The 27,152-nt window shown below is 36.3% G+C and overlaps 3 protein-coding genes across 4 annotated transcripts in view; 1 reads left to right on the top strand and 2 right to left on the bottom strand.

Annotated features, from left to right (window-relative positions):
- iqcb1 (IQ motif containing B1) overlaps positions 1 to 8,089 on the top strand; it is a 9,325-nt gene extending 1,236 nt beyond the window's left edge. The window contains exons 2-13 of one of the 2 annotated variants that reach the window (XM_016472490.1): positions 82 to 247; positions 327 to 447; positions 1,847 to 1,940; positions 2,054 to 2,153; positions 2,245 to 2,417; positions 2,505 to 2,611; positions 3,486 to 3,607; positions 3,704 to 3,846; positions 5,378 to 5,526; positions 6,213 to 6,344; positions 6,494 to 6,603; positions 7,639 to 8,089. In XM_016472490.1, coding sequence (XP_016327976.1) covers positions 82 to 247; positions 327 to 447; positions 1,847 to 1,940; positions 2,054 to 2,153; positions 2,245 to 2,417; positions 2,505 to 2,611; positions 3,486 to 3,607; positions 3,704 to 3,846; positions 5,378 to 5,526; positions 6,213 to 6,344; positions 6,494 to 6,603; positions 7,639 to 7,822 — 1,601 coding nt within the window. In that variant the 3' untranslated portion in view covers positions 7,823 to 8,089. Of the gene's footprint in view, positions 1 to 81; positions 248 to 326; positions 448 to 1,846; positions 1,941 to 2,053; positions 2,154 to 2,244; positions 2,418 to 2,504; positions 2,612 to 3,485; positions 3,608 to 3,703; positions 3,847 to 5,377; positions 5,527 to 6,212; positions 6,345 to 6,493; positions 6,651 to 7,638 lie in introns of both variants that reach the window. The other variant, XM_016472489.1, reaches the window with a different exon arrangement.
- A 1,991-nt stretch (positions 8,090 to 10,080) lies between these two features.
- Positions 10,081 to 20,742, bottom strand: tbx19 (T-box transcription factor 19). The gene is made up of 8 exons (XM_016472491.1): positions 20,510 to 20,742; positions 18,099 to 18,363; positions 15,843 to 15,977; positions 15,396 to 15,457; positions 13,518 to 13,579; positions 11,562 to 11,750; positions 10,416 to 10,551; positions 10,081 to 10,318 (listed from the first exon to the last, which is right to left on the bottom strand). The coding sequence occupies exons 1-8, from the start codon at positions 20,740 to 20,742 to the stop codon at positions 10,081 to 10,083; spliced, it is 1,320 nt and encodes a 439-aa protein (XP_016327977.1).
- A 2,113-nt stretch (positions 20,743 to 22,855) lies between these two features.
- Positions 22,856 to 27,152, bottom strand: part of sft2d2b (SFT2 domain containing 2b) — a 5,796-nt gene continuing 1,499 nt past the window's right edge. The window contains exons 4-8 of the mRNA XM_016472492.1: positions 25,988 to 26,069; positions 25,830 to 25,865; positions 25,613 to 25,671; positions 24,064 to 24,093; positions 22,856 to 23,636 (exon numbers count right to left, since the gene is read on the bottom strand). Coding sequence (XP_016327978.1) covers positions 23,597 to 23,636; positions 24,064 to 24,093; positions 25,613 to 25,671; positions 25,830 to 25,865; positions 25,988 to 26,069 — 247 coding nt within the window. The 3' untranslated portion in view covers positions 22,856 to 23,596. The remainder of the gene's footprint in view (positions 23,637 to 24,063; positions 24,094 to 25,612; positions 25,672 to 25,829; positions 25,866 to 25,987; positions 26,070 to 27,152) is intronic.

Here is a 27,152-nt window from a genome sequence, read left to right as displayed (position 1 = left end):
ATAAAAGCGTCTGCTAAATGACTAAATGTAAATGTAAATGTATCTCCTACATGAATGAACTCAAACTCCTTTCATGAACAGATCTTGTAGGCAGGAAGTCTTTAGGAGATCAGAGGGATCTGGAGGCATGTAAACAGAGTCTTTACTCTCATGGTGTGCTGCAGTACTGCTCCTCTTCCCTGAAGTTCAGTCCAGCCAAGATTCACGGAGGCTATGCGGTTCTGACACAGATGGCAGACCTCCTCAGGTATTCAAATATAAATACAAGCTGAGTACTTTTGTCATTCGCAGTCTCAGAGTTTTAAAGCGTGTTTCTGTCCAACTAGCACATGCTGTGTGGGTCTGGGTGCTTTCAGAGACATGGAGGTGTTTAGTCATGATTTTCTGCCTTCTGTGGTGGAAAGCCTTCTTTTTCTTGCAGAACGTCTAATGAACAGAGCTTTGCGGGTAAGATATTACAGTCTCCTGAATCACAGAAAACATCAAGTAGCAAGGTTTGGGTTATTTATTGTACAGTCAGCTAGTTATTAATGCAAAATAAACCCTTTCAGAGTGATACAAATCTTAAACACCTGTCATTATTTCTAACTAGTTCTCTCATATCTGACTTTTGATAATAATTGCTATATTTTGATTACAAGAGACAGAATACAATATACCCAACTAACAGGGAACATTCTCAGAACTTTGGCAAATGTTCTGGCAAGGTTCTCTGAAAGTTACAGTGCCGTGAAAAGGTTTTTGCCCCCTTCCTGTTTTTTTTACTTTTTTGCATATTTGTCACACTTAAAAGATTCAGATCATCAAACCAATTTTAATATTACGCAAAGATAATGCAAGTAAATACAAAATGCAGTTTTTAAATGATAATTTCATTTATTAAGGGAAAAAAGCTGTCCAAACCTACCTGGCCCTACGTGAAAAATGAATTGCCCCTCCTCTTAAATCATGAAAGAACTGTGATTAACCACATTATTTTAGAAAGCTGAGTTAAATTTCACTAGCCACATCAAACACACCAGCAAGTCCACCTTTGAATGGCTCAAGAAAAACAAAATTAAGGTTTTGGAGTGGCCAAGTCAAAGTCCAGACTTAAATCCGATTGAGATGCTGTGGCATGACCTTAAACAGTCCATTCATGCTCAAAAACCCTCCAATGTGGCTGAATGAAAACAATTCTGCAAAGAAGAGTGGGCCAAAATTCCTCCACAGCGATGTGAAAGACTCACTGCCAGTTATCGCAAACGCTTGATTGCAGTTGTTGCTGCAAAGGGTGGCACAACCAGTTATTAGATTTAGGGGGCAATTACTTTTTCACGTAGTGCCAGGCAGGTTTGGACAGCTTTTTTCCCTTAATAAATGAAATCATAATTTCAAAACTGCAGTTTGTATTTACTCAGGTTATCTTTGTGTAATATTAAAATTTGTTTGATGATCTGAATCTTTTAAGTGTGACAAATATGCAAACAATTAAAAAAACAGGAAGGGGGCAAAAACTTTTTCACACCACTGTATGTTTTCCAGTAGCCGTAATAGAATGTTCGTTCAAAGTTATCAAGTCTTGATTAATGTTTTTTACATTATACATCATTCATGGAACCTTGAATGTATGTCTAACATTAAAACACTATTTGTTTCAGAAGAAACTTTAACAAAATTATGTTTGAAAATAATAAACATTCCTTTCATGTTTTCACTAACATTCAACCAGAAAAAAAGAAATGGATGTTTTGAACTTTAAGAGCACATTCATAAATAATGGGAATGTTAGCAAAAAAGTTCTAAGAACATAATTTTATTAGCTGAGTTGTAACCAACCAGATCATTTCATTTCTCTTTTTAACAGGACAAGGAACATAATGAGATAATTCGTTTATTTAGAAAAGTCTTTGATTCGATTGGCTGGCTCCTCAGGGCTCATACACATCTCATTCATCATGGTAAACAACTTCCTCTATAAATTTAGCAAATTAACCATCACAAGATGTGTGTTGTAGAGATGGATTTTAGCTTGAACTGAAATTAAACTGATGTTTTAGCATTCTCTTCTCAGTACTCGGATCAAAACATTATGAGAACATCCAAATCTGTGAAGATGATGACGTCTCCACTGTTACTGTCACCATGTGGAACAATATCTTCAGGGCAAACGGGTACAACCTAGTCCATAATACAGTCTTTATCCAAGTAACTGCTTCACATCCAAATACTCAAATACCTCTATCTCTCCCTATGTTTCTGCAGTGCTGTTGTAGCTGAGATGGGAAACAGGGCTCTGACTGACATCATGGATGATATTGTGTATAAAATGTCCAGTAGCTCGAATCCTGTGATCGGCAGAGCAGCTGTAAAGACCCTTGTTCTAATTATGGACCACAGCAGCTCAACCCATCAGCTCATTCACAGGCGTTACAGAGGTACAGTCGCACTCTTTCGATCTCAGAGCATCTTCAAGTTTTAGTTGCTGAGTGTTTAGACCAGTCGTCCAATGTTTGGTCCTGCAGGTTTGGCTGATTTGGCTGTGAAAGACTGGCGTGGTAAAGGCTTTGACTCTGTACTGGATCAGCTTATTGATCACTTGCGGTCAGATGTCCCATGGAGAGACACTAAGGTCAGTGGCCACCAGCTCAAAGTGTCTGCTAAATGCCTTAATGTAGACATATTTTACATTTGGTAGCATTTTAATTTTTCCTTTAAGTCCACTTATGATGATAGTTAAAGGAATTGTTCTCCCAAAAATGAAAATCTGCTTAAAATGTACTCATCTTCAGGCCATCCAAGATGTAGAGGAGTTTGTTTCTTCATCAGAACACATATGAAGAAATCCAAAATAGCAATACATCACTTGTTCACCAGTGGATCCTCTGCAGTGAATGGGTGCCATCAGAATGAGAGTCCAAACAGCTGATAAAAACATCACAATAATCCATAAGTAATCCACACGACTCCAGTCCATCAATTAACATCTTGTGAAGCAAAAATCTGTGTGCTTGTAATAAACAAATCCATCATTAAGGCTTAAAAACTTTATCCATAATAATGCTTCCTCCAATGAAGCCTCCTGTTGTCCTCTCACATCAAAGTCCGACATGAAAATTATCTTAATTGATTAGTTTGTTTATTACAAACATGCAGCTATTGACTTCACAAGATTATCAGCTGTTTGGACTCTCATTCTGACGGCACCCATTCACTGCAGAGGATCCATTGGAGAGCAAGTGATGTAACATTACATTTCTCCAAATCTGTTTCAATAAAGAAACAAACTCCTCTACATCTTGGAAGGCCTGAGGGAGAGTAAATTTTCTGCCAATGTTAATTTTTGGATGAACCATTTCTTTAAGGATTCTTTCATTAAAAACTCATAATATATCGTCATTTTCCACTATCTTTCTGATGATCACTTAGAATTATACTGGCTGTTTTCTTGTATTCTTATTGTTTGCTATGTATTTCTTTACCCTACATACTGTATATAAATAAAGGAGTCATCTGAGGAGTATGTGCGAGCAGCTTGTATTATCCAGGCAGCCTGGAGAGCCCATCAGACCAGAAAAAGACTGAGGAAACTCCCCAGAGCGGTCAGTACATTACAGCGCAGCTTCAGGTAAGAAAACAATTCAATCAGTCCCTCTGTGAAATGAAGAAATTTACCATTTAGAGACACTATATATAATAAATTAGATTTATCTTTGTGCAATAGGGAAAAGCGCAGACGACAACTGGAACACACTGAGAGACAACGCGCAGAAGAAGAATTACGTCATCAAGTGTGTCTGCGAAGACAGAGAGCCATGAGACAGTTCCGCCAACACCAGCTTCATCTGATGGAGATACTACCAGCTGGTAACAAACACAAAATCAAACATAGTGTGGTAACCAGGGTTATTTTCGTTAACCAAAAACTCAAATTAAAAGTTTTTTGTTAAAGGTGGGGTAAGCGATTTCTGGTAGCCAATGTTGACATTTGAAATCACCAAAACAAACACGCCCCTACCCCAAAAGTGTCTCGCCCCTATTTTGATAGCTCCGCCCCACACATACGTACGCAACCCAGGCAACGATTAGTTCTGTGAAACAAAGCAAAACCAATGTTACACCGTGTCTACACTGGACGCGAGTGGCGCGGTGCGACAAAATACTATGGAACTCATTATAATCAGTGATGCTGTCTACACCATAGATATATATACATATCTTTGATCTACGCTGGATGCGGCGCGGCACGACACGACAAATCCCCGACAGAAAACTGCTGCTGCATTCTATTCATGACGTATTGACACAAATTTCTAATGATTTTCAACGGTCGCTTTGTCGCGTCCAGTGTACTAGACAGACTTTAGCTGTGACTTTAGCGCAGACACGGTGTTAAGGCCCGTTCACACCAAGCACGATAACTATAAAGATAATGATATAGTTCTAAAAATCGTTCTCAATATTAAAGAATAGCATAGTTCACACCACAACTATAACGATAACGATACAGAGGAACGATATCGTTGTGATCACTTTCAAAATGATTTTTTTCCAGCTGATGAACGATAAAACACTGACAGCCAATCAGAATCCACAAGCTCAAGAATTTAAAGCGGCAGACGCATGTGCGCTTAGAATAAACAGACGATATCGTTCGCTGGTGTGGACGCTAATATCGTTATCTTTATAGTTGTCTTTATAGTTATCGTTCTTGGTGTGAACGGGGCTTTACTCACCTATCGAGAAGAAACAAAGCAACCTCGGCGTCCAATCGCAGGCCTTCCACTCCTTGAGTTCTCTCCAGCGCTGGAAAGCTGATCCGATATTTACACAGGTCTCGCCTTATTGCCTTAAGCCTTCTTTTGTTCCGCAGACGTTTTCCTCTTTTGTTTTTTATCCGCCATCTCTATCTTTCTGTTGCTCGGCTCGCTAATGTGAGCACTGAACACTCTCTCCTCCACATCATGAGTAGACACGCCCCTTACCTGCTGATTGGCTACAAGTTTGTTTTGTTAGTTGGCCCGAATCGGTTTTCTAAAGAGTTTTTGAATATCGCTTACCCCACCTTTAATTGAAAAAGGCTGAAATAAAATAAAATAGAAATATTAAATGAAACACTTAAACTAAACAAAAATTAGAAACTGCATTAGCAACTAGCTGAAATAATTTTAAGGTGAAAAACTAAAATTTAAATTTTTTTTTTTAATGGAATTAAAATAAATTAAACTTAAAAACTAGTATTTCAGAAAAAAAATACCAAAAACACAAAAGCACATTTGCAACAATTAAAATTAAAATGAAGACTGAAAATATTGGCGAGCAAGCATGTCAACAAATGAAAGAACACTGCATGTCAAACCATTTTGTGAGGTCTTTAACTGTTGTCTTCCTCTCTCAGCCCAGGTGGAGAGATACCTGGGGGAGCTGGAGAACAAGGCAGCCGTGCTGATTCAGAGAGTGTGGAGAGGACACAGAGAGAGACGCAACTTCCAGCAGCACAGATACATTCTCAGACAGCACAGAGCTGCTGTCACCCTACAGAGAGCCGTGAGTGTACAGCTAATGTGACTAAAGGACAGCTGTTTTACATTGTAAGAAGCTCAGACTCTGTCACTCTTATTTTAATATCGTTGAGATCCTATTATAGTTTTCCCTAATATTTTGAATGAGTTTTTCCATTTTCATTTCAATTTTTCATGTTTTAGTAGTTTTGTGTTTTTTTAATTTAATTAATTTTATTATTCTTATTAAGTAAGGGATAATGTACATCCAGTCGGTTGTTATCGCAGAATAAAGCTCAACGGAGTTACCCGGATGAGCCTGTGCTATTAGTTTTTACGAGTTGTTATCAGGAAATAACATACCTCGGAATGTGGTGACTGATCAATCGGAATCGAGTATTCCACAGAGTCGTGTAACAATATTTTTAAAAGTTGTCTTTGTAGTTTTTATTTTTAGTTCAGTTTTAACAAAAATGAGAAATGTTACCTTGGCAGTTAGCTAAAATAAAATAAGCTTATTTATTCATTTTATTCTAGTTAAGATTTAAGTTTATTTCAAGTAGCATACATTTTTTTTATGGTTTTAAGTTAACTTTAATAGCCATGGCCTTTGTACATATATGAAAATAATAAACGAACATTGTACACTTGTCATTTTAATACATTAAAGAGATTGAGTTGTTATTCTCTGATAATCTTGATCATTTATGTGCTCATGTTCTTATTTGTCAGATTCTGCAGTTTTTAAAACGTCGTAGAGCACAAAGGAGTATTCTCACGCCGTTAAAAGGACCCAAAGGACTGACTGACAGTAGAAGAACGGAGCTCAGGCAACACATACAGGAGCACGTCTCTCTACATCCTGTGAGTCACCTTGAAGAAATGAAATTTTGTGTTCTCTTGGTATTTTATGCCTTGGAGTTAAAGCATCAATTAAGCTGTATCCAAATATAGCCATATAATGTTCATTTTAAAAGTTTCTTTTCTAAATGGTGTTTTTTTCTGTTGTGCAGTCATCAGTGACGTCAGCAGAGGGCAGTGTGGAGCTCCATCAGAGAGCACAGAGTCTCCTGCACCAGCACCTGATCAACAGAGCGTCTGATCGAGCACAGGAGCAGCACAGGCAGGCTCTACTTGCGCAGATCAACACAGACTTGGAGCTTTTACTAAGTACGTACATAAATCTATAGCTGATCTACTGATGTGAAGCATGATTTCAGGAATTCTGCAAAGCGGAACATATCCAAATACTGTATGTGAGCACAAAAGCTTCTACTGTAGCTGTGCAAGCCTTATTTCAGATGTGGCTACATTTGCATAGATTATGTATCTGGTGCAATACCTCTATATTGCATGTGTCACACATTTTTAAATCTCTCATTTCTGACTTTATTTCTCACAACTGCAAGTTTATAATGCAATTCTGTCTTCATAACTTGCAATTGCGAGTTTATATCTTGCAGTTCTGAGAAAAAAGTCAGAATTGTGAGAGAAGAATTTGCGATTTACCTTGTTTTATTCAGTGGCGGAAACGGGCTTCCATAGAAAATTGACCCATTGCAGCAAACATGCACCTGTAAATGATCGACATGAAGCTAATGCATTATAAAAATCAAAACAATTAAGACGCTAAGACACATTTATGTTATTAAATTAATATAATAATTGATTGATAATTGTTTAAAATAATGTGGTAATTGATACTTTTGAGTCATTTTCTTAAAAAATGGTTTAAAATATGAAATGTGAAGTTTATAATTTTATAAAACTTTGTTTTTGTGAAAACCTCAGTCTGAACTGTAAATCATTACAAAACAATAATTTCACTGTATTTATTTTAATATGTTACCATAGACATCGCCCCACCCTGCTTATATGGTATTTATTTTTTTTGTGCCAGTCTTAAAAATCTTACATTTGATTTTAAAAATCCTTCAGATACCCTTATAACTCCATTGTGCATCTTTAAATAAATATTCCTCTTTGTAGTTATACCAAACCCAAAAACTATTGAGTAGAAATTGTGAGTAAAAAAAACATTTTAAAAATCCTTATCCAATAAATCATGAACAACTGGAAATGTTATGGAGCATTTGAATATTATTGTGGACACTGAGAACCACCAATCTAAAATCACTCATTTGTTTGTTCATTTTAGATGCGCCGTCACTGAAGGATGCCAGAGCGGAGGATGTGAATCTGTTTCTGAGCCGCTCCTGCCCTGTGGCCACACGCGCCCGTCAATCCCACAATACCTTGATGCAGAGCATGCGTCTCCCGTGGTGGAGGATGCTTGGAGAGGAGTTCTCCAGCCCAGAGGAGCCTCCCAGGAAAGACTATGACATGGACATTGAGTCACTGTATCTAGGCGGCAACTAACAGATGATGAAACTCAGAATTTATTTGCAATATATTGTTCATATCAACATGAAATGATGGTACATTTAAACAGGTTTTATGGCAAGTTAGGGCTTCCAATGTGATTTAAGAGCAATACGTTTACAAATAACAGAACAAATACAGTGAAGCTTGAGTCCTTTAGCTACATTAATACCAAAAATTATTTTATGTCCTCTAACAGAATGTTATATATTTTAAATGTTTCTTATTAAAGGAACAGTTCACCCCAAAAAATCTAAATTCTGTTGTTTACTCTACCTCATGTTATTCCAAGCCTGTATGACTGACTTTTTTTCTGCAAAAACCAAAAAAAGATTTTTTGAAGAATATTGGTACACCACTGGATAAAAAAAAAAAACGGAGACTTTTCTTTAAAATTTAGAATGACTCGAGGGTAAGTACATTTCAATTTTTTGGGTGAACTGTCCTTTAAAAAACAGCAAAACAATACAAGTACTGTCTTGTACATACGTTCTTGTCTTTTTTTTATTAAACATGTCAGGTAAATAGTGCACTAGCAGTCAGGTTCAAGATTATTGTAGTCACCTTTTTCACATGTTAAGTGCTAGTTATTTTTAGGTCTTTGGGGTCGTATATCAGCTGTGGAATTTGGTTGTTTTTTAATCCAGGTACTCTAATTAATTTTTTATATTTTCAAAATTTTTAAAGGCTTAAAATACGATGTGTCATTGCAGACAAAAATAAGTACTAATATGAAAATATAAGAGAAATGGAAAATATAAGAGATCAGTGGATTAAGAAAATAAAATTCAGAACATTTTTTTGGTCCGTCCTGAAGCTGTTTAGACACTGTGTATGTGTCTGTTTAGGTGTAGGTGTGTGTGTGTGTGTGTGTGAGAGAGAGTCTGCTGCATGCCCATAGTGGCCTAAACATGCCAAGGGCCCATTCACTGGACAGCCGTCATTATTTTTTACACTCATGTGAAAACAACAGAGTGGTCCACTCCACCGGCACGATTAAAATAACATTTTCAAGAGCGGAAAAATATGATGGGGGAATAATTGTCTTCTCTTTATGCAGCGTTTTAAAACTGCGGGTAAGTGAGGCCTGCTTTTGGAGGAAGCAGAGCTGTGTGTGTAGTTGTGTGAATGCAACTGTAATGTGTTTGTGTTTCTGCCTGTGAAAGTGTGAATGCAATGAATATGTGCGTGTGTATGTGTGTGTGTGTGAGAGAAAGAGAGACAGAAAAAGAGATTGTGAATGAATGTGTTTGCTGTTGTGGAGGTAAAAAGTCCAGGTAAAAGCGAAATCACTGTACCTGCCAAAACACTGCCTTGTTCCACAAGCCAAAGTGGTTTAATTGATTAACTAACCATTTATGCTGGGGCCTAATTGTAGAGTTTTACCACAGTTGTAGTTGTATTAAGCTTTCTCTCTGAGTCACTCTAGTCAGATGTTCTGTGTCCAGATAACAGCTTTGAACTTTTGACCAGACTGTACAAAAAAGGACTGTGAAAAGAAGTAAGAATATAAGATAAAGGAACGAGTTTCTGTTACTGTATAATACCCTTCAAAAGTTTGGGGTCAGAACGTTTTTTTTTTTTCAAACTTTTGAATGCTAATGTACATTTATAGTTATAGGACAGATGTTTTTATGCAAATGACATGTTTTTAATCACTGTGTGTTCTCTGGGAATTGAACCCATTAGTAACCTCTGTGCTGCTGTTAGATGATCATTGACTTTGACGACAACATTCACACAAAAGCTGTGCTCAGATCCATTGCAATGACCAAAATACGATATTACGACAACTTTACAACACACTGAAAGCACAAAAAGTTTCCCTTTTTCTACCATAAAAGATAAAAGATTGCCCTGTTCGGATTTGTGATCTTATGGACTATGCTTTATCTTTTCTTACAGAGACCATTTGTCTTTCTTCTAGGATCCTTAGAATTCCAGTTTGGCAGAACCCTTTGAAAATTTGGTAGATGCCTCAAATATCCTATAGTTTACTCCAGGGAAATCAAGTACATCAACTTTTTTCTTATGATGGGGTTACTGGAGGAACTCCTGACAGTAGAGTTCCTATTCCAACAAAGCTATTAAGCGTAGATTCAGAGAAATGGCTGATGGAGTCATTTGGGACAGGACCATTGACACGTCAGAACCAGCTGTACACTCATAATCCTCAAAGACCATGTACACCTCTTTCTTTGCTAATAAATGAGAACACTCAAAATGAGTGGGTGGAGACAGAAGGCCAGCTCACCCCGCCTACCCTACTGTGATTGGCTTGATCTACACCACCCTCAGAGCTGGTTGGTCCGTGGCCCTGCAGCAAAGAGCAGGGTGATGTTGAGGTGGAGACTCCATCTGCGGGCTCCTCCTGGCTGTGTGTGGCGCTCACAATGCCCCCCGGAGGACTGGATGATACAGTGCAGCTGCTCACAGTCCACAGGCATGGATACTGACTGAAAATCACATGAGCTTGTTTACTTATTTACATCACCTTATTGTTGGAAATATGGTCATATTGTGTAAGACTTAAAAGTCGGTTTGCTTTCTGACCTGCTGACTCCAGGAGAGCTTGGAGCAGGTTGCATAGACCGCATCGCAGCAGGACCAGAAGGAGACACACCTGTCCATCCCTCGTGACCAGAGAACATCTGCACAGCACCTGGACTCAGATTCTCAGATAGAGACACTTCAAGGAAAAATTAGAAAACTGAAGTGAGTTAAAGAAAAAACTGACAACTAGAAAAGCTCGAAGTGATACGATATGTAAAATATTTGTCAGTTTGGAGCTCGAGTATGGATCCCCATTTACTTTTATTATACAGAAATTAATGACTGGTACATTTTTAAACATTTCTCCTTTTGTTTTACACGGGAGGAGGAAAGTCATACAAGTTTGAAACATGATGGTGAGTGAACAATTACTTGATTTAGATTTTTAGATTAATTATTCCCTTAATACAGGGGTTCCCATTTTTTTTTGTCAGCCAAACCCTTTGAACATAAAATACTTGGAAGTAACCCCAATATTTTAAGATAATATTTGAATAATTTATAGACACATTTGTACATTTATGGTTCAATGATGACTGTTAATGGTCGCATGACATGCAAATAAACATAAAATATTTTTTTGTTTTTTTATTGTTTTATTTAATAATAATTATTATTATTATCATTTAATAATAATAATTATTATTATTATTAGTTTAAACTAATTATAAAAAATGAAGAAATATATTACTATTATAAATTACAATTGTGCTGCAAAGTACAAAAAATAATTATTTGATAATTATAACAATAATTTTATTTTACACTGCAAGTTACAATACTAATACTTATGTTTTAAATTCTTCTATTTCAAATTTTGAAATCCTCAAGCTTTTATTTTGGTGAAATACCAGTGAAATGCAGTAAACGTCCATCCACAAAAATGTTGAAAATTATGCAAACGTGAATATAAAAGAGAATCTAGTGCATACTGCGTTCACAAATGCATTAAACTCACAGCACATGCAGAAATAGCGTTTGTGAGAAGCCGCCTTTACCGTGAACCCAAAATTCAGTTTTATTAATTATTAGCTTTTCATCAGCATACAAACCCCCTGCATTTCCTTCATGAACCCCCATTTGGGAAACCCTGTCTTTATACAAAAAGCATGATTGTCTGTAATTACAGACATGATTAAACTGCACCTGAGTTATGGCCACGGTGGTGATGATGGCGGGGCAGATAGGGCGATGGGTACGGGGCTGCTCGGTGCCCATGCAGGCCTGGGTAGTGTTTGTACCCATGGTGGGGAGTAAGCGGTAAACCTCCTGGGTACGGAAAGTTACCACCACTAGCAGAACACAGAGTGTCTGGATTTGATATGAACCATCCGCCTGCAACCAACAAACAGACACCAATATGATTCACATAACAAAATGCTGTAAATATTTCTTAAATCCATCTATAAATCAGACAAAAACAGGAAAATGAATGACTAACAGTGCGGTATGCCCATATGCTGGTTTTCAGCTGGCAGTTCGAGATGATTCTTAGGATGGCTCCTATGGAGAGAAAAAGCTTCATGCATGAGACAAACCTCAAATATAGAACTAATATATCATAATGGTTAATGATAGACATAAATGAACCACATACACTATTGTTCAAGTTTGGGTTGGTAAGATTTTTTCATGTTTTTAAAATTTCCTCCTGTGATGCGCAGCTGTATTTTCAGCATCATTACTCCAGTCTTCAGTGTCACAAGATCCTTCAGAAATCATTCTAACATGTTGATTTGCTGCTCAGGAAACATTTCTTATTGTTATTTGTTGAAAACAGCTGTGTTGCTTATTTTTGTGAAAACTGATACATTTTTCTTTCACAGAATTCTTTGATGATGAATCATTAGAAACTGATATTTTTAGTAACAATCTAAATATCTTTACTGTCACAATTTTTTTTAAAGCATGTGTGCATTTATGGATGCATGCATTAATGGAAGTATTAAAAATACTGCATGGTGTACTGTATGCAAAGAGTACTTACATTATCATGAGTCTGTTTTTCACTTTTTTCCACTATTTTTAGGCAAATCATGTGACACCTGTCAGGTTTTTATTGGATGTACTGTACATCATGTACATCCTTTCACAGGTAAATATTTCATAATCTCTCATACTTCTACTCTTATCATGACATATCACTTTTAATTTCATCACATGCATTTTCTAATAATTTGATTACATTTAGTATTCATATTTCACTGGTGTATGGACTGTGCTGTAAAAAAAGCCTTTAAAAAAAAAAGCCTTTCTGTTAATTTAATCTTTCTTTTCCAATTGTCATGAATATAATGTAACAATGCAAAATACTACGGTCCTAAAATATGCATTAATTATTTATGCACATTATACAATTTTCTTTATGCAAAATATAATTTCTTTGGCCATACTTTATTAAGGTCCAATTCTCATTATTAACTGTCTATTAAGTATAGCATTAGCCTCAATAAACTCTTAATTTGCTGCTTATTAATAATAGTTTGTAAGGTAGTTGTTAAGTTTAGCTATGGGCTTGGATTAAGGGATGTAAAATATGGTCATGCAGAATAAGGTATTAATGTGTGCTTTAGAAGTATTAATAAACAGCCAATAAGCTAGTAATATGCATGCTGTTAAGCAAGTTAACAGTGAGAAATGGTCCCTAAACTAAAGTGTTACCATTTTTGGGGGGGGGTTACACTCTAAAAAATGCTGGGTTACATATAACCCAGCGCTGGGTTAAAAAGGGACAAACCCAGCTATTGGGTTGTTTTGACCCAGCGGTTGGGATGTTTTGAACCCAACCGCTGGGTCAAAACAACCCAGTAGCTGGGTCAAAACAACCCAACCTCTGGGTCAAAACAACCCAATAGCTGACGGGGCTGCTCGGTGCCCATGCAGGCCTGGGTAGTGTTTGTACCCATGGTGGGGAGTAAGCGGTAAACCTCCTGGGTACGGAAAGTTACCACCACTAGCAGAACACAGAGTGTCTGGATTTGATATGAACCATCCGCCTGCAACCAACAAACAGACACCAATATGATTCACATAACAAAATGCTGTAAATATTTCTTAAATCCATCTATAAATCAGACAAAAACAGGAAAATGAATGACTAACAGTGCGGTATGCCCATATGCTGGTTTTCAGCTGGCAGTTCGAGATGATTCTTAGGATGGCTCCTATGGAGAGAAAAAGCTTCATGCATGAGACAAACCTCAAATATAGAACTAATATATCATAATGGTTAATGATAGACATAAATGAACCACATACACTATTGTTCAAGTTTGGGTTGGTAAGATTTTTTCATGTTTTTAAAATTTCCTCCTGTGATGCGCAGCTGTATTTTCAGCATCATTACTCCAGTCTTCAGTGTCACAAGATCCTTCAGAAATCATTCTAACATGTTGATTTGCTGCTCAGGAAACATTTCTTATTGTTATTTGTTGAAAACAGCTGTGTTGCTTATTTTTGTGAAAACTGATACATTTTTCTTTCACAGAATTCTTTGATGATGAATCATTAGAAACTGATATTTTTAGTAACAATCTAAATATCTTTACTGTCACAATTTTTTTTAAAGCATGTGTGCATTTATGGATGCATGCATTAATGGAAGTATTAAAAATACTGCATGGTGTACTGTATGCAAAGAGTACTTACATTATCATGAGTCTGTTTTTCACTTTTTTCCACTATTTTTAGGCAAATCATGTGACACCTGTCAGGTTTTTATTGGATGTACTGTACATCATGTACATCCTTTCACAGGTAAATATTTCATAATCTCTCATACTTCTACTCTTATCATGACATATCACTTTTAATTTCATCACATGCATTTTCTAATAATTTGATTACATTTAGTATTCATATTTCACTGGTGTATGGACTGTGCTGTAAAAAAAGCCTTTAAAAAAAAAAGCCTTTCTGTTAATTTAATCTTTCTTTTCCAATTGTCATGAATATAATGTAACAATGCAAAATACTACGGTCCTAAAATATGCATTAATTATTTATGCACATTATACAATTTTCTTTATGCAAAATATAATTTCTTTGGCCATACTTTATTAAGGTCCAATTCTCATTATTAACTGTCTATTAAGTATAGCATTAGCCTCAATAAACTCTTAATTTGCTGCTTATTAATAATAGTTTGTAAGGTAGTTGTTAAGTTTAGCTATGGGCTTGGATTAAGGGATGTAAAATATGGTCATGCAGAATAAGGTATTAATGTGTGCTTTAGAAGTATTAATAAACAGCCAATAAGCTAGTAATATGCATGCTGTTAAGCAAGTTAACAGTGAGAAATGGTCCCTAAACTAAAGTGTTACCATTTTTGGGGGGGGGTTACACTCTAAAAAATGCTGGGTTACATATAACCCAGCGCTGGGTTAAAAAGGGACAAACCCAGCTATTGGGTTGTTTTGACCCAGCGGTTGGGATGTTTTGAACCCAACCGCTGGGTCAAAACAACCCAGTAGCTGGGTCAAAACAACCCAACCTCTGGGACTCTAAAAAATGCTGGGTTATATTTAACCCAGCATTTTTTAGAGTGTAAACATGTTCATGAGATTCACTCTTAATAGTTTAAATTTACACTGTACAGTCTACAGTCTCACTTGAGTAGTGTTGTACCTCTGCTCTGGTGAAGTTATGACTGGAGAACAGTAATTCAGCACTCATACCACCAACATTATTGTGTAATATCTCACACATTCTTCACTGTAGCCGCTCGAAATCTCTCACTCTCACTTCACACTGCCTCTCCAACAAGCTCCTTTACTCACACACTCACTCGATTCAAAGTATAAATGTTTAATAATTGGTCGTTAATCACGGCTGATTTCGCACAGTCATGCTAGCTTGACTAGCGCTAATGCCCGCTATGATATTATTATGAGTTGAAATACGCATCGTTAACTCGGTGAGTAAACTTATCTTCTGACACTGGCGGTGTTTGTTGTGTAATGTCATTTAAATGAATTGTACCTTTCCTTTGCGTCAAGGAAAGCTTTGGCAAACGGATTGTGCTTTATCTTCAGTGCAGTTATCTGTGAAAGGAAGAAGCATAGAGGATTGTGAGGATAAAATCTCAAATAGTTTTATCAACTATTTTATAGTCATTATATTTTGCAATTAGCAAAATATAAGCAATCTTCTTTTTAATGGTACAGTTCACCCAGCAAGATTTACTATTGAATATCACATTTTTTTCTGTCATATGACTTTAGAAGACTTTTATACAGTGCACAAGTTGTATAGATTACATTTTGGAGCTTGATTATTCACTTTCATTGCATGGAAAGGAGCAGCATGAACATCAACAACACTTTTCAAGGTCTACAGTAGTAAGAAATGTGACCTGTTTTTTGGAACAACATGAGTGTGATTTCTTTAGACATGTTTAACCTAAATGTTTTGTGAAGATGCTCTAACCTCTTCATTCTGGTAGGCCGTTACAGCGATGAACTGAGTGTCTGTGAAAGAGATGTTGGTCACCATCCTGTGGCTGTCTCCTACACGAACAATATGAATCTGAGGCTCGTACTTATGGAGAGAATTCAGCATGATCTGGACCAGGTAAACCAAGAAAAGGAAAGTAAGTTTTTTTTTACAGAAGATTACTTTTATAAGATCTATATAACACACTGACTTTAAAAATCCAGATTCATACTGTACTAGTGTATATTTTAAATGAATTTCAAACAGGTATCGAACAGGATGCAAAACTGCAAAGAGGGTTTGAATATAAAGAATAATTAATAACACAGAATGAAATCCTTAGCATTTCAAACAACTGTTGTAAATGGCTATAATAATACATTTCATTTTTCAGTTATGAGTTACCCATAAATCCACACACATTACATATCACATATTTGACATATAATATGTGCATTTAATATATTTTAAAGTGTAATTTATTCCTGTGATGGTAAAGCTGAATTTTCAGCATCATTACTTCAGTCTTCAGTGTCACGTGATCCTTCAGAAATCATTCTAATATGCTGATTTGGTGCTCAAGAAAATTTTTATTAGATTCAAATTTTAATGTCAAATTAGTAGTTTAATGTCTAATTTTAACGATTCTAATTATAATGTCAACATCTTTGTATAAAGTTACCTGACATGGTGGCTATTTTGCAGTGCTGTATGGCAAAATTAAAACTGTTTTGTTGGCTGTGTTAATTATTTTGACAGTACTGAACTTGGATATTTCACCCCAAAATTAAAATGTTACCATTAATTTACCCTCAAGTTGTTCCTAACCTGTATGCCTTCACACAAATGCTGACCACAAAAGAAGATATTCTGAAGAATGTTGGTAACTAAACAGCTGACGGTAGCCATTGACTTCCATAGTATTTTTTTCCATACTATGGAAGTCAATGGGTACCATCAACTCTTAGGTTACCATCATTCTTTAAAACATCTTCTTTTGTGTTCAACAGCTGAAAGAACATCATACAGGTTTTTAATAACTTGAGGGTGAGTAAATGATGAGAGGATTTAAATTTTGGGGCGAACTATCCTACTATCCTACTCCGATGAGAAGAAATGTAGACTATTTTATCAATACATAATTATTTATGTCATAAAACTGTGGGATTAGAACTTCCAAGTCATCAGCTGAAAATTCGGACAGTATCACCATACTGTATAAATGTATGTCTTTACATTTAGATACTGCATTGTCTTTGTTTCTGTGTGAAAAAATTCTTCGGATGACTGCAGTGACCACGACAAAAAATCTATGGACTGAATTCTGAGAAAGAGACGGATGAAACGAGAGAGAAAAGCAGCATTTTTTTTTTTTACTCTAATTGGTAGATTACAATGACTGATGAGGGGCAGGTACTCATCTGCATGGCTACAGGGGACATAAAGGGCTTTGTGTGCTTTTCTCTCCCCGCTGCCTTTTTTTTAATATGTTGCCTTTTTGAACATCTAAGGACTGATGGCTAAATTAATTTTGCATAGAAAAAACAGAGGTAATTACCATAATGTACAACTAACCACAGCAATTATTTCATTTAGAGCTGGTTCTCTCTCGTCGTCCTCTCCGCTGCCAGCTCTGCGTTTAAAAACCCCGGTAAATAGGGAACCGACAGGAATAGAGGAGAAGAGGATGGGTGGTGGGGAGGGCGCAGAGGAGGGGTCATGTAAATACCAATAATAATTTGGTGGCGGAGTCATACTCGAATGGAGCGGGCTGGAGCACCTCGCAGCGGCCCCGCTGAAAGCCAGGATGGCTAGCTGAAGTAGACCACTCTCTGTCTGAACGGCAGGAAGTGCATTAAACAAGAAAAGTGGCAATTAAGAGCTGTTTATTCCTGTTTACATGCAGTCCCTGCTGAACAAAGGGGCTCCATAGGTGAAGTGGATGCAGAGGAGCGCACTAATTGTATAAATGCACACTTGAAATTTCCCTGTGACAGCGCACAGGGTGATTAAAGGCAGGCCAAGACTCCTAAAAGCTACAGAAGCCTGTTTTGGACACACAAGAGCCCAGAGAGGCTACTCAAGATTACGGAACGGGTCATGCACGGCATTACACACCTGCACAACACGAGCGTTACATGTGCATAGGGCCTTTGTTTTCTCAGACTTTTTACAGGGAACGATTTAGATGAGAAATCGGCCGAAGAAAGTGCAGTGGGAACTTATGTGTGTCTTTGTATGTGTCAGCACCTGACCGCCTCCGTTGAGTTTGTTGGTCAGTTTGACTTTGTTGAAGGACACCGGGGCCTTCATCCAGTGGGCACCGAAGTTGGGCGAGTCGGGGTGGATGTAGACGCAGCTGTGACTGTGAGGCTCAGGTTTGCCCGCAGGGACCCACTCGCCGTTCACGTACTTCCAGCGGTGACCGTCTGCAGGGCTGAAGTCCAGCAGAAACGAATACATGGCGTTGGGATCCAGACCCGTCACGCTGACTTTCAGAACTGGAAACATCCTCCTACAAAGGACAGAAGAATGCTTACTGGATCTCCAAAAAATGCTTTTTCAAAGCTGTAAATAAAATGAAGGTTACTGGAGTTTGTTTACAAGGAACTACTATTTCAGTCTTTCTACTTCAAAATTTCCCATTTAAATCAACATGTAGTTTCTTGGTAATTATTTGTGAAATTTACTAGGAATTTCTGAGTGAAAAGTGTTTCTGAACCAGTTGTACACTCTTAAAATAGAGATTCTTAATTGGCTTTGATGGTTCATTGCACAAAAGATTCTTTCATTCTTAAAAATAAAGCTTCCAAAAGGGGTTTTCAAAGCGATGCCACAGAAGAACCGTTTTGAACCTTAACAGTTCTTAAAAGAACCACCTTTTTCTTCTTAGTGTGAACAACATTTTAATAATCTAAAGAACATTTTTTTCCACTAAAAAGAACCTTTCGTGGAATAGAAAGGTTCTGTGGATGTTAAAGGTTCTTCATGGAACCATCAATGCCAATAAAGAACCTTTATATTTAAGAGTGTTCTTCAGATTATTACAATGATCGTTACACTAAAAATGGTGCACTGAAAGGTTCTTTGAGGAACCCAAAATGGTTCTACAAAACAAAAAACACGACATTTTTCAAAGTATCTTATTTTATAAGTGTAGGAACAAACTTTTGAAACATCTTTTGTTATTTTCTTTTAATGTAAGTCAAAGGTTTCCAATGTTGTTTTGGACTCAACTGACATGGACCAATACACATCTTCTTTTGTTTTCCACATAAAGAAGAATCAAAGATTTTACATTTCTGGATTTTACATTTTTACATCTCTTTAAGACACAAAATCTTATTCAATCGGTCCAAAAACTCACACACTCACATACATGATTAAAAAGTTATCCCCAACAACGATTCACACTGCCTGCCAAAACTCTACAAGCACGAACTTCACGAGAGGTTGGACGCTAGTCATTTTCCACTTTTTTCTCCCATGATTTTTTATGGATGAGAACACGTTTAAGAGGGGATGCAAATGGAAGGACACCCACCTGCAGAGCTGACCTGTAACTACTGAATGAGTTGGTCAAGTCACCCTTCAGCTCGATAACACCACAACAAGCCTTTTCAATTAAATTAATCTGCCTGTTCCAAAAAAAAAAACATAAAAACACCACCATGCGCCAATACCAGCAACACAAAACGATCAACCTGCCTAGAGATGACAAGGCATTTTAATAGAAAGACGGATAGATAACTGGACCACAGGGACATAGTTTGATTTTATTAATGAGAACACTTCTAAAAAAATAAAAAATAAAATTAACACCAAAACTACAACTGACAAATTAATAAACATTTTCATAAGGATTAAGACTATCACAATTGTTTTTAAAGTTTAGATTCAAACTATCACATTGACATTTTTCTATTCTCTCAAGAAACAATATTAGTCAATTTTATGCTTATACACTGGGCCCTAAAAGTTTTAAGATACCCAAGTAACATTTAAAATGCTTGAATGTCATTGCATCTGCAACCCCTTTTTTTCCCCATGACAAACTTTTCTGAGCCATTTTTGAAAGATCGAATTGAAGCAGGTGTTTTTTTGTCTAGTACAAATATGGTTTAATCATTTAAAAACCTAATAAATAGGCTATCCTTTGTGGAACGTTTTGCTTTAAAGTGTTTATCATCTTGCTTTAAAATAAATGTCACTTGATTTGATATTTTGTTAAATAATGCAAACACACAGCCTACATAACTTCAGTGTCCAAATACTTTTTTGAGGAAATTTTATGTACATGTGTTCAAAAATTATCTAAAAATTGTCTTTAAGACGCGAATGTCATACTTATTTCTTTACTAATCTTTATACTAATTATATTAATTATACTAATTTTCTGACACAACACGAATGAAATACTATATAATTATAACCACATGTTCTTTAACGTATAAACAATAAGAACTTGTAATTTACTTGAATGTAAGAATTTGAATGTAATTTGTGAAAAATAAATCCGTAAGTTCGAGTAAACGTCACGAACCTGTTTTCTAGCAGCTTCTGTGCAAAACAAATGTTATTAATAATTAATATTAACAAACACCATTCCATTGCTTTATCAAGACTTTTACAACTTTGGCATCTGGTTCATGGTGGCTCACCTGCCGTTCTTGGTCACAATCATCTCATTGGTCACTTCTTTGAATGTACTCCAGAGTTCGGAATCTTCCAGGGTGACTTTGAGCTGTTTCTCAGTGGGGTCTCCCTTCTCTCGACCGGCCTGTAACTCGCTCTCCACGACGCTCAGCAGTCTGGTGATGCAGCAGTCGTTGCTGCCCCGAGCACCGGTCACCGCTCCGCCGCCGCCGCTCCTCAGCTCTTCCTCCACCTTCATGAGTAACGGGCAAATCTCACACGCGCTTGACAAGTACTAAAGAACTGGATTTAAACTTTCTAGAATGTATGAGAAGATTTAGACGTAACGTTGTGCCTAACACAACTTTTGGACGGCTTCAATCATAAAAGAAAAACGACTCTCTTTAGTATACTAGCAGTGTGTATGTTGGATCTGTACCTTCAGCTCTCTGCGACCACCTGTTTTTATGACAGGAAGATAAACGTGCAGTCACGTGGGCTTCTCCAATTAAGTGATTCATTCACAACCCATTGTTTTCAGTTCAAAACCCACTTTAATGTTCTACATTCAAGTTCATTTTCAGTCTTCACATTTATATTTAGGAAATATTATGCTGTTTAAATAATAGGAAAAACCTGGGTAGAAAATTCAAAGGAAACTTACAGGCATTACACTTCAGAGAGAAAAATAAACGTATGATAAACGCTACCTTAACTCAAGCAAAGGAATGAAAAACATGATGGAAAATCATGTTTTATGCATATAGGCTACTGCAAATATATAAATGACTTCTGATGTTCTGCTTTTTCAGAACCATGGACAGCTCGTAATTTGTGCGTGTGTGTGTAAAATGTATCAAAATTGTAAATGTATCAACGGCGTGTAGTTATTTAAAAATACATAACACTTAAAAAAAAAAAAAGAGAGAGAGACGTGAGTACAGCTCCTTTAGTATGTTTCCAATTTCTTGAAAAAGTTATTTGGATTTTCTTTGCGGCTTAAAACTGTCAGGAGAGAAAAGTTTTATTTAAAAGATCTTGAATGATTGTCAAATAACTAGAATACGCAAGAAACTTTTTTTTTTTGTCATCTGACGATAGAACCATAGAACACATAGCACCCCTTCTGAATGTGTATCTTTTAGATTTTCAAAAATAGTCTATCACATATTTGTGCCTTTTATTAAAACGGACGTCTTGCTCGGGTCAAACGGAAATACTGACATAGTCATGACATACTTAATTTTACGTAAAAACTGTATTAAATAGGCTATTTTTCAATAATTGAATGCAAAGTCATTTAAGCACATGAGTTTTAAACTTTCAATTTCGGACATTCTTATTTGTCATTGACCCATATTTAAAGCTTAAAAGAGATCAGCGCATTCACAATATCACTATATATATATATATATTTACATTTTAACTCTACAACAAGGCTAAATCCACATATTTCCTTTTAAATTAACGATGGAGCTGTTATTTGTATACGTGATGCTTTAAACCTCATTTGGCTTACTGAAGTCGGACTGGTATGAAGCATCAGAAGATCAACTGTGATTCACAAGATGGACTCATATGTGAGGGCGTAAATAAGGGCATACTGTCAAAGAGCTTTAGTATTGTGGAAGCCATGTGGAGCAGAAATCAAATACTGGATGTTCTCTGCAGCGGGCGAGAATGAACAGAAACTCGATCCAGCGACCGGCGCTCTAATCACCGAGCCACGTGCATGGAGATTAGAGGATTCAAAGAGTTTAAATCCGAGAGAAAAAAAGTCTCATTAGCGGAGAATCCTCCGGAATATCAAACATCAGCAAACCAACCCTCCCTGACCTTTCACTAGCAGAGATGACTTACGCACACCAGTCAACTCATAAAAGTCTTATTATTGAGACTCACAGATGCATTGTGGGACGGGCCTTCTTAAATGACAGTACGTAAGTACTTATTTATTTACAATAGGATGCACTCACATGAAAATGTAAGTAAAACTAGAATTAGAGAAGAGAAATTGATTCACGTAGACTGAATGAATCTGAATAACTTTTAATAGCAACGATTGTTATAATGTCCATACAGTAGCAGTAACAATTCTTAAACACCTCAGATATAAATTGTTTTCATAGAAATAATGCAAATCTATATAATGAAACAAACATGGGCAATTAATCATCATGATGTAGGGAAAATTTCAATTTCAGTCATGATAAAATAATTCTGGAACTTATATTTCAGTCAGAAAAATATTTTTATACATATCAATAAAATGAATCTCTGCAGTGAATATATTAGCAGACATTTTAAAAGACAACAAGGAGGAAAACTACCACTGTCATTTTTGAAATGAATACAGTTAAAAGGAAATGTGAAACATTAATCAGAAAAAGCCACATCATTTTGCTCCTAAGTGCAAAGAAAGACAGTTGTTTGAAGACAAATGGACCATAAAGATATACATTGGCACCCTAATGAGTGTTTAATATTTGACTTATCTAATAAGATAACAATAAGTAATAAGACATTTCTGTCATCCTTTTACTTACCTATAATAGATAACTTCTGAACTAAAATATAATTGGATCAATTATTTAGAAAGCCCTTCATCATTGTCTTGTTCTAGCAAAAAAAAGAAATAAACCTAAATACTAAAAAAAAACTGCAAACACTGGTTACATTTCTACCCAATCTAGTCCTTAAGTAATCCTTGGATGACGGCAGAGAGGAAGGCACGTAGGAACAAATTAAGCAATTACACAGCAGTTAAATGTAAAATAAGCTGCTCCATCTTGCTGCACAAAACATGTCACCATAGGGCAGTGTCCGAAACTCAACCAGATTTTTTCATCCTTCATATTTTCCTACTTGAATGTAAAGCACAGGTGTGTGTGTGTGTGTGTGTGTGTGTGTGAGAGAGAGAGTACTTGTCTGTGTGTGCTTGTTCACACAGATGGAGAGTGTCCATCCGTTGGGCAGAGTAAGGGGAGCCTGTAGTGTGGTGAGGTGTCTGTGCCAGGCTGCAGAGTGGGTACATGAGTGGCATTGAAGGCAGCACCGAAGCTGGAGCCAAAGCAGCACACAGAGAGACAGCCAAGGCCAAATGTAGAGGCATCTCACTTGAAGCACGCGGAGAACAACTTAATAATTGCATCCCTACATAAAAACAAACAGCCAAAGGTAAACAAACGCCAAAGCCAAAAAACAGATGATTAAAAGTGTCTTTTTTGGCTGTGACAGAATGACAGTTTTGATTTTAGTCTATAAAGCAATTACGTGAATTTGCTGTTTTACACACAATATGCACTTAAATTGCAAAACTGATATTTCGAAATGGAAATGGCAGATTTTAACAATTTTACATGCATATATTGTATAATAGATAATAATGCAAAAACAGCAACTACTACAATAAAATAATTAGGTAAATTGGTCCAGTGACAGTCTTTGACATCTGCAATTTTGTTTTATTTTGCTATATCACTTAGCTAATTTATTTGTGATTTGTCTCCTCAAGTGACTGTCGATTTGTGTCAACAGCATTTTTTTAAATGTATGGTTTTGAAAATATAAGGAAACCCACCTTGCAAAAGGAATGTAGGATAAGCTATACCTGTGAAATAAAAGGGATACAATTTAAACGGAGACTAATAAAAAATCGTAAGCTATATTTCCCTCTCTTATGTTTTATAGGAACTTTCAATAGACATAATGATTTTACTACTGTACAAGTATATTCTATCTTCTATCCCTAACTCATTCCTAACCTTAACCCTCACGAATAACTTGCATTTGTACAATTTCAATCCATCCATCCATCCATCCATCCATCCACCCATCCATCCAGTGTGATTTATATGCTGCCTTCCTCATGGGGACCAAAAAATGTCCCCACAATATAAAAAAATTCCAACCTGATCTCACAGCAATTTGTACATATTCTAATTAGCATGTTTTGTGAAAAAACGTACGTATTTCATGAGGTGGCAAATTCATAGGAATTCATACAAATGACCACCCCTAACCCCGCCCCTAAACCTACCCATCACAGAAAACGTACAAAATTGTATGAGCGAGGTCGTACGAATGAACCACCTCATAAAATATGTACAAATTGGTCGTGAGATAGCATTGAAAAATGCAGGTTTTACTATCCTTGTGGGGACATTTGGTCACCATAACACACACACACATACACACACACACCTTAGCCCATAAATAAGATGTCATTACAATTTAATATGGAATAACAGCAGCATTCACTGCATTACTTGTATTTTTTTTTATTATAGCTACCAGAGCAGGGCTACTATTGCCCTATTTTTATAGCTTCTTGATAAGAATGTCTGTTAAATATCTTCAGTGTAGACACACAATACAAACATTGTCCATGTGTCAAAATCCCAACTGTTGCTGAAATAACTCTTCCATGCTCAGTTTCATGCGCTTTTGCATCTACAAGTTCTTGAAGACATCAATAAACAACATCTTTTTTGAGCTTCTCGTTATGGGATTTAAAGGTTGATTTAACTCATATTGTATATTAGATTCATTTAACATGGATTAAAGGTGCTGTAGGAAACATGAGCCATTCTGGAACTTCTGCTAGACTTAGTGACTGTATTACACACATCCCCTCTTTCCAAACTCCACCCACTGAGACCACTGTAATCAGAGATGGAGCAAGAAAGAAGGGAGAAGAACATCATCTCAGTGCTGACAAAATCAATAGTAGCAAAATAGCATTCTGGCGCTTAAATTCAAAGATCCACTTCAACTTGCAGCTTCCTGCTTCAAATATGTGGGCCCACTGAAAGCACAAATTAACTTCTGAAAGCTTTACAAAGCCCTGGGCCATCACAGAGACAGGTGTGACATTTCAGGATGCCTATTACAGTGATATCGGTCAGGTAATAATGCCAGTCCATTAAAAAGAAAACATATCACTTACAGCACTGCATGGTTCAAAGTTCAAGGTTTTTTATTGTCTTATATCACTTGTGTTCTCACTTTCACTCATTCTTATATATACACATCTATGTTTGTGTGTATTTATAAATATACTCCATATATACAATTACAACATTTATACGGTCATATATAAAAGAACATAACTATGGCTGGTATCTTACCATGTAAAGGCCAAAAACTGGAGGATACAGAACAGCAGAGCAAGGCCTTTGTTCTTCCACTAAATACAAAAACAAAGAAATTAAAAAGATAAGGAATGGAAACAATTACTTATCATAATAAACATCCAAATTTGCACACTGTGTTACATAACACATTATGACACCAATTTTATAAGCATAACAAAACACAGTCATGCTAATTAAGAAGCCCACTTACCCAAAAAGCAGCACAGAAGGTTAGCACCAGGCATGTCTTTAAAAACACAAATGTTTGATTTACAGAAAAAGGAAAAAGGCCAATTAGTGAATTATATGAAACACTGAATCTCTCTGTGCTTTAGTCTATGATATCTGTATATGTATGTGTGCTCTCACAATCATAATGCCAGTTGCCAGAGCTCTCGTCTTGTCACACATCCTCTTGAGTTGCTTTAATGGACCCGTTAAGAACATTGTGCTGAAAACAATCCACACCCAAAAGACCTCAGGATTGACTAACAGATTCTCACAGATGCTACAAATCACATGGGTCAATCTGTGACATTTCATTTTTCTATTAATTTATTTATTCACAAATGCTTTCACATGCTGTAAATGTTAAACATTCACAGACAATGAGTTGAATATATTCATCTGTGGTGAACATGTTTTAAATCTCTAAAATTATTTATTTTGATATATATTTGAGGACATATTACATGAAAAGGCTGAAAAATGGGCATAATCTTTGATTATTATTTCGTCTTGACATTTTGTTTTTACCTAGTTCTCATATGATTAGACACAATTCTGGAGTATCAATTTTTATTTTTTGAGCCATTAAAACAGATCTGTGGTCTCTCAGACATAAAATGTTTACGTTTTTAAATGTCAAATGGTATAACCCCAAGAAATCTTCATGATATTAAAAAATAAATGATACACACACACACACACACACACACACAGGTTTGTTTTTGTGAAAAGTGGGGACATCCCATAGGCGTAATGGTTTTTCTACTGTACAGACCGTATATTCTATTGCCCTACACCAACCCTACCTAAACCATCCCCTCACAGGAAACTTTGTGCTATTTCAGATTTTCAATACACTCCATTCTGGGTGATTTATAAGCGTTTTGAAAAGTGGGGACATGGGGTAATGTCCTGAAAAGTCACCTTCTCCTTGTAATACCTATGTCATACCCTTGTAATTATACAAATTTGTGTCCTCATTTGTCACAAAAACGCACACACACACACACACACACACACACACATTTCCTTTTTAATACAATTAAGGTTTACAATCACTCATTTATGTGATAAGGAAAATATTTGATTTTCATTTTACTGTAAAAAATGATTAAAGGGGTCATATGATGCGATTTCAAGTTTTCCTTTCTCTTTGGAGTGTTACAAGCTGTTCGTGAATAGATAAGATCCCTGAAGTTGCAAAGACTAAAGTCTCAAATCCAAAGAGATATTCTTTATCAAAGTTAAGAGTCAGCCACGCCTACCTAAAACAGCTCGTTCTAACACGCCCCCACATATCTACATC

Source organism: Sinocyclocheilus anshuiensis, unplaced genomic scaffold (assembly GCF_001515605.1).
Source record: "Sinocyclocheilus anshuiensis isolate Anshui unplaced genomic scaffold, SAMN03320099.WGS_v1.1 scaffold472, whole genome shotgun sequence".
Lineage (NCBI taxonomy): Eukaryota > Metazoa > Chordata > Actinopteri > Cypriniformes > Cyprinidae > Sinocyclocheilus > Sinocyclocheilus anshuiensis.
The sequence above is the reverse complement of the archived record's forward strand: the minus strand, read 5'-3'. Positions and strand labels throughout refer to the sequence as shown.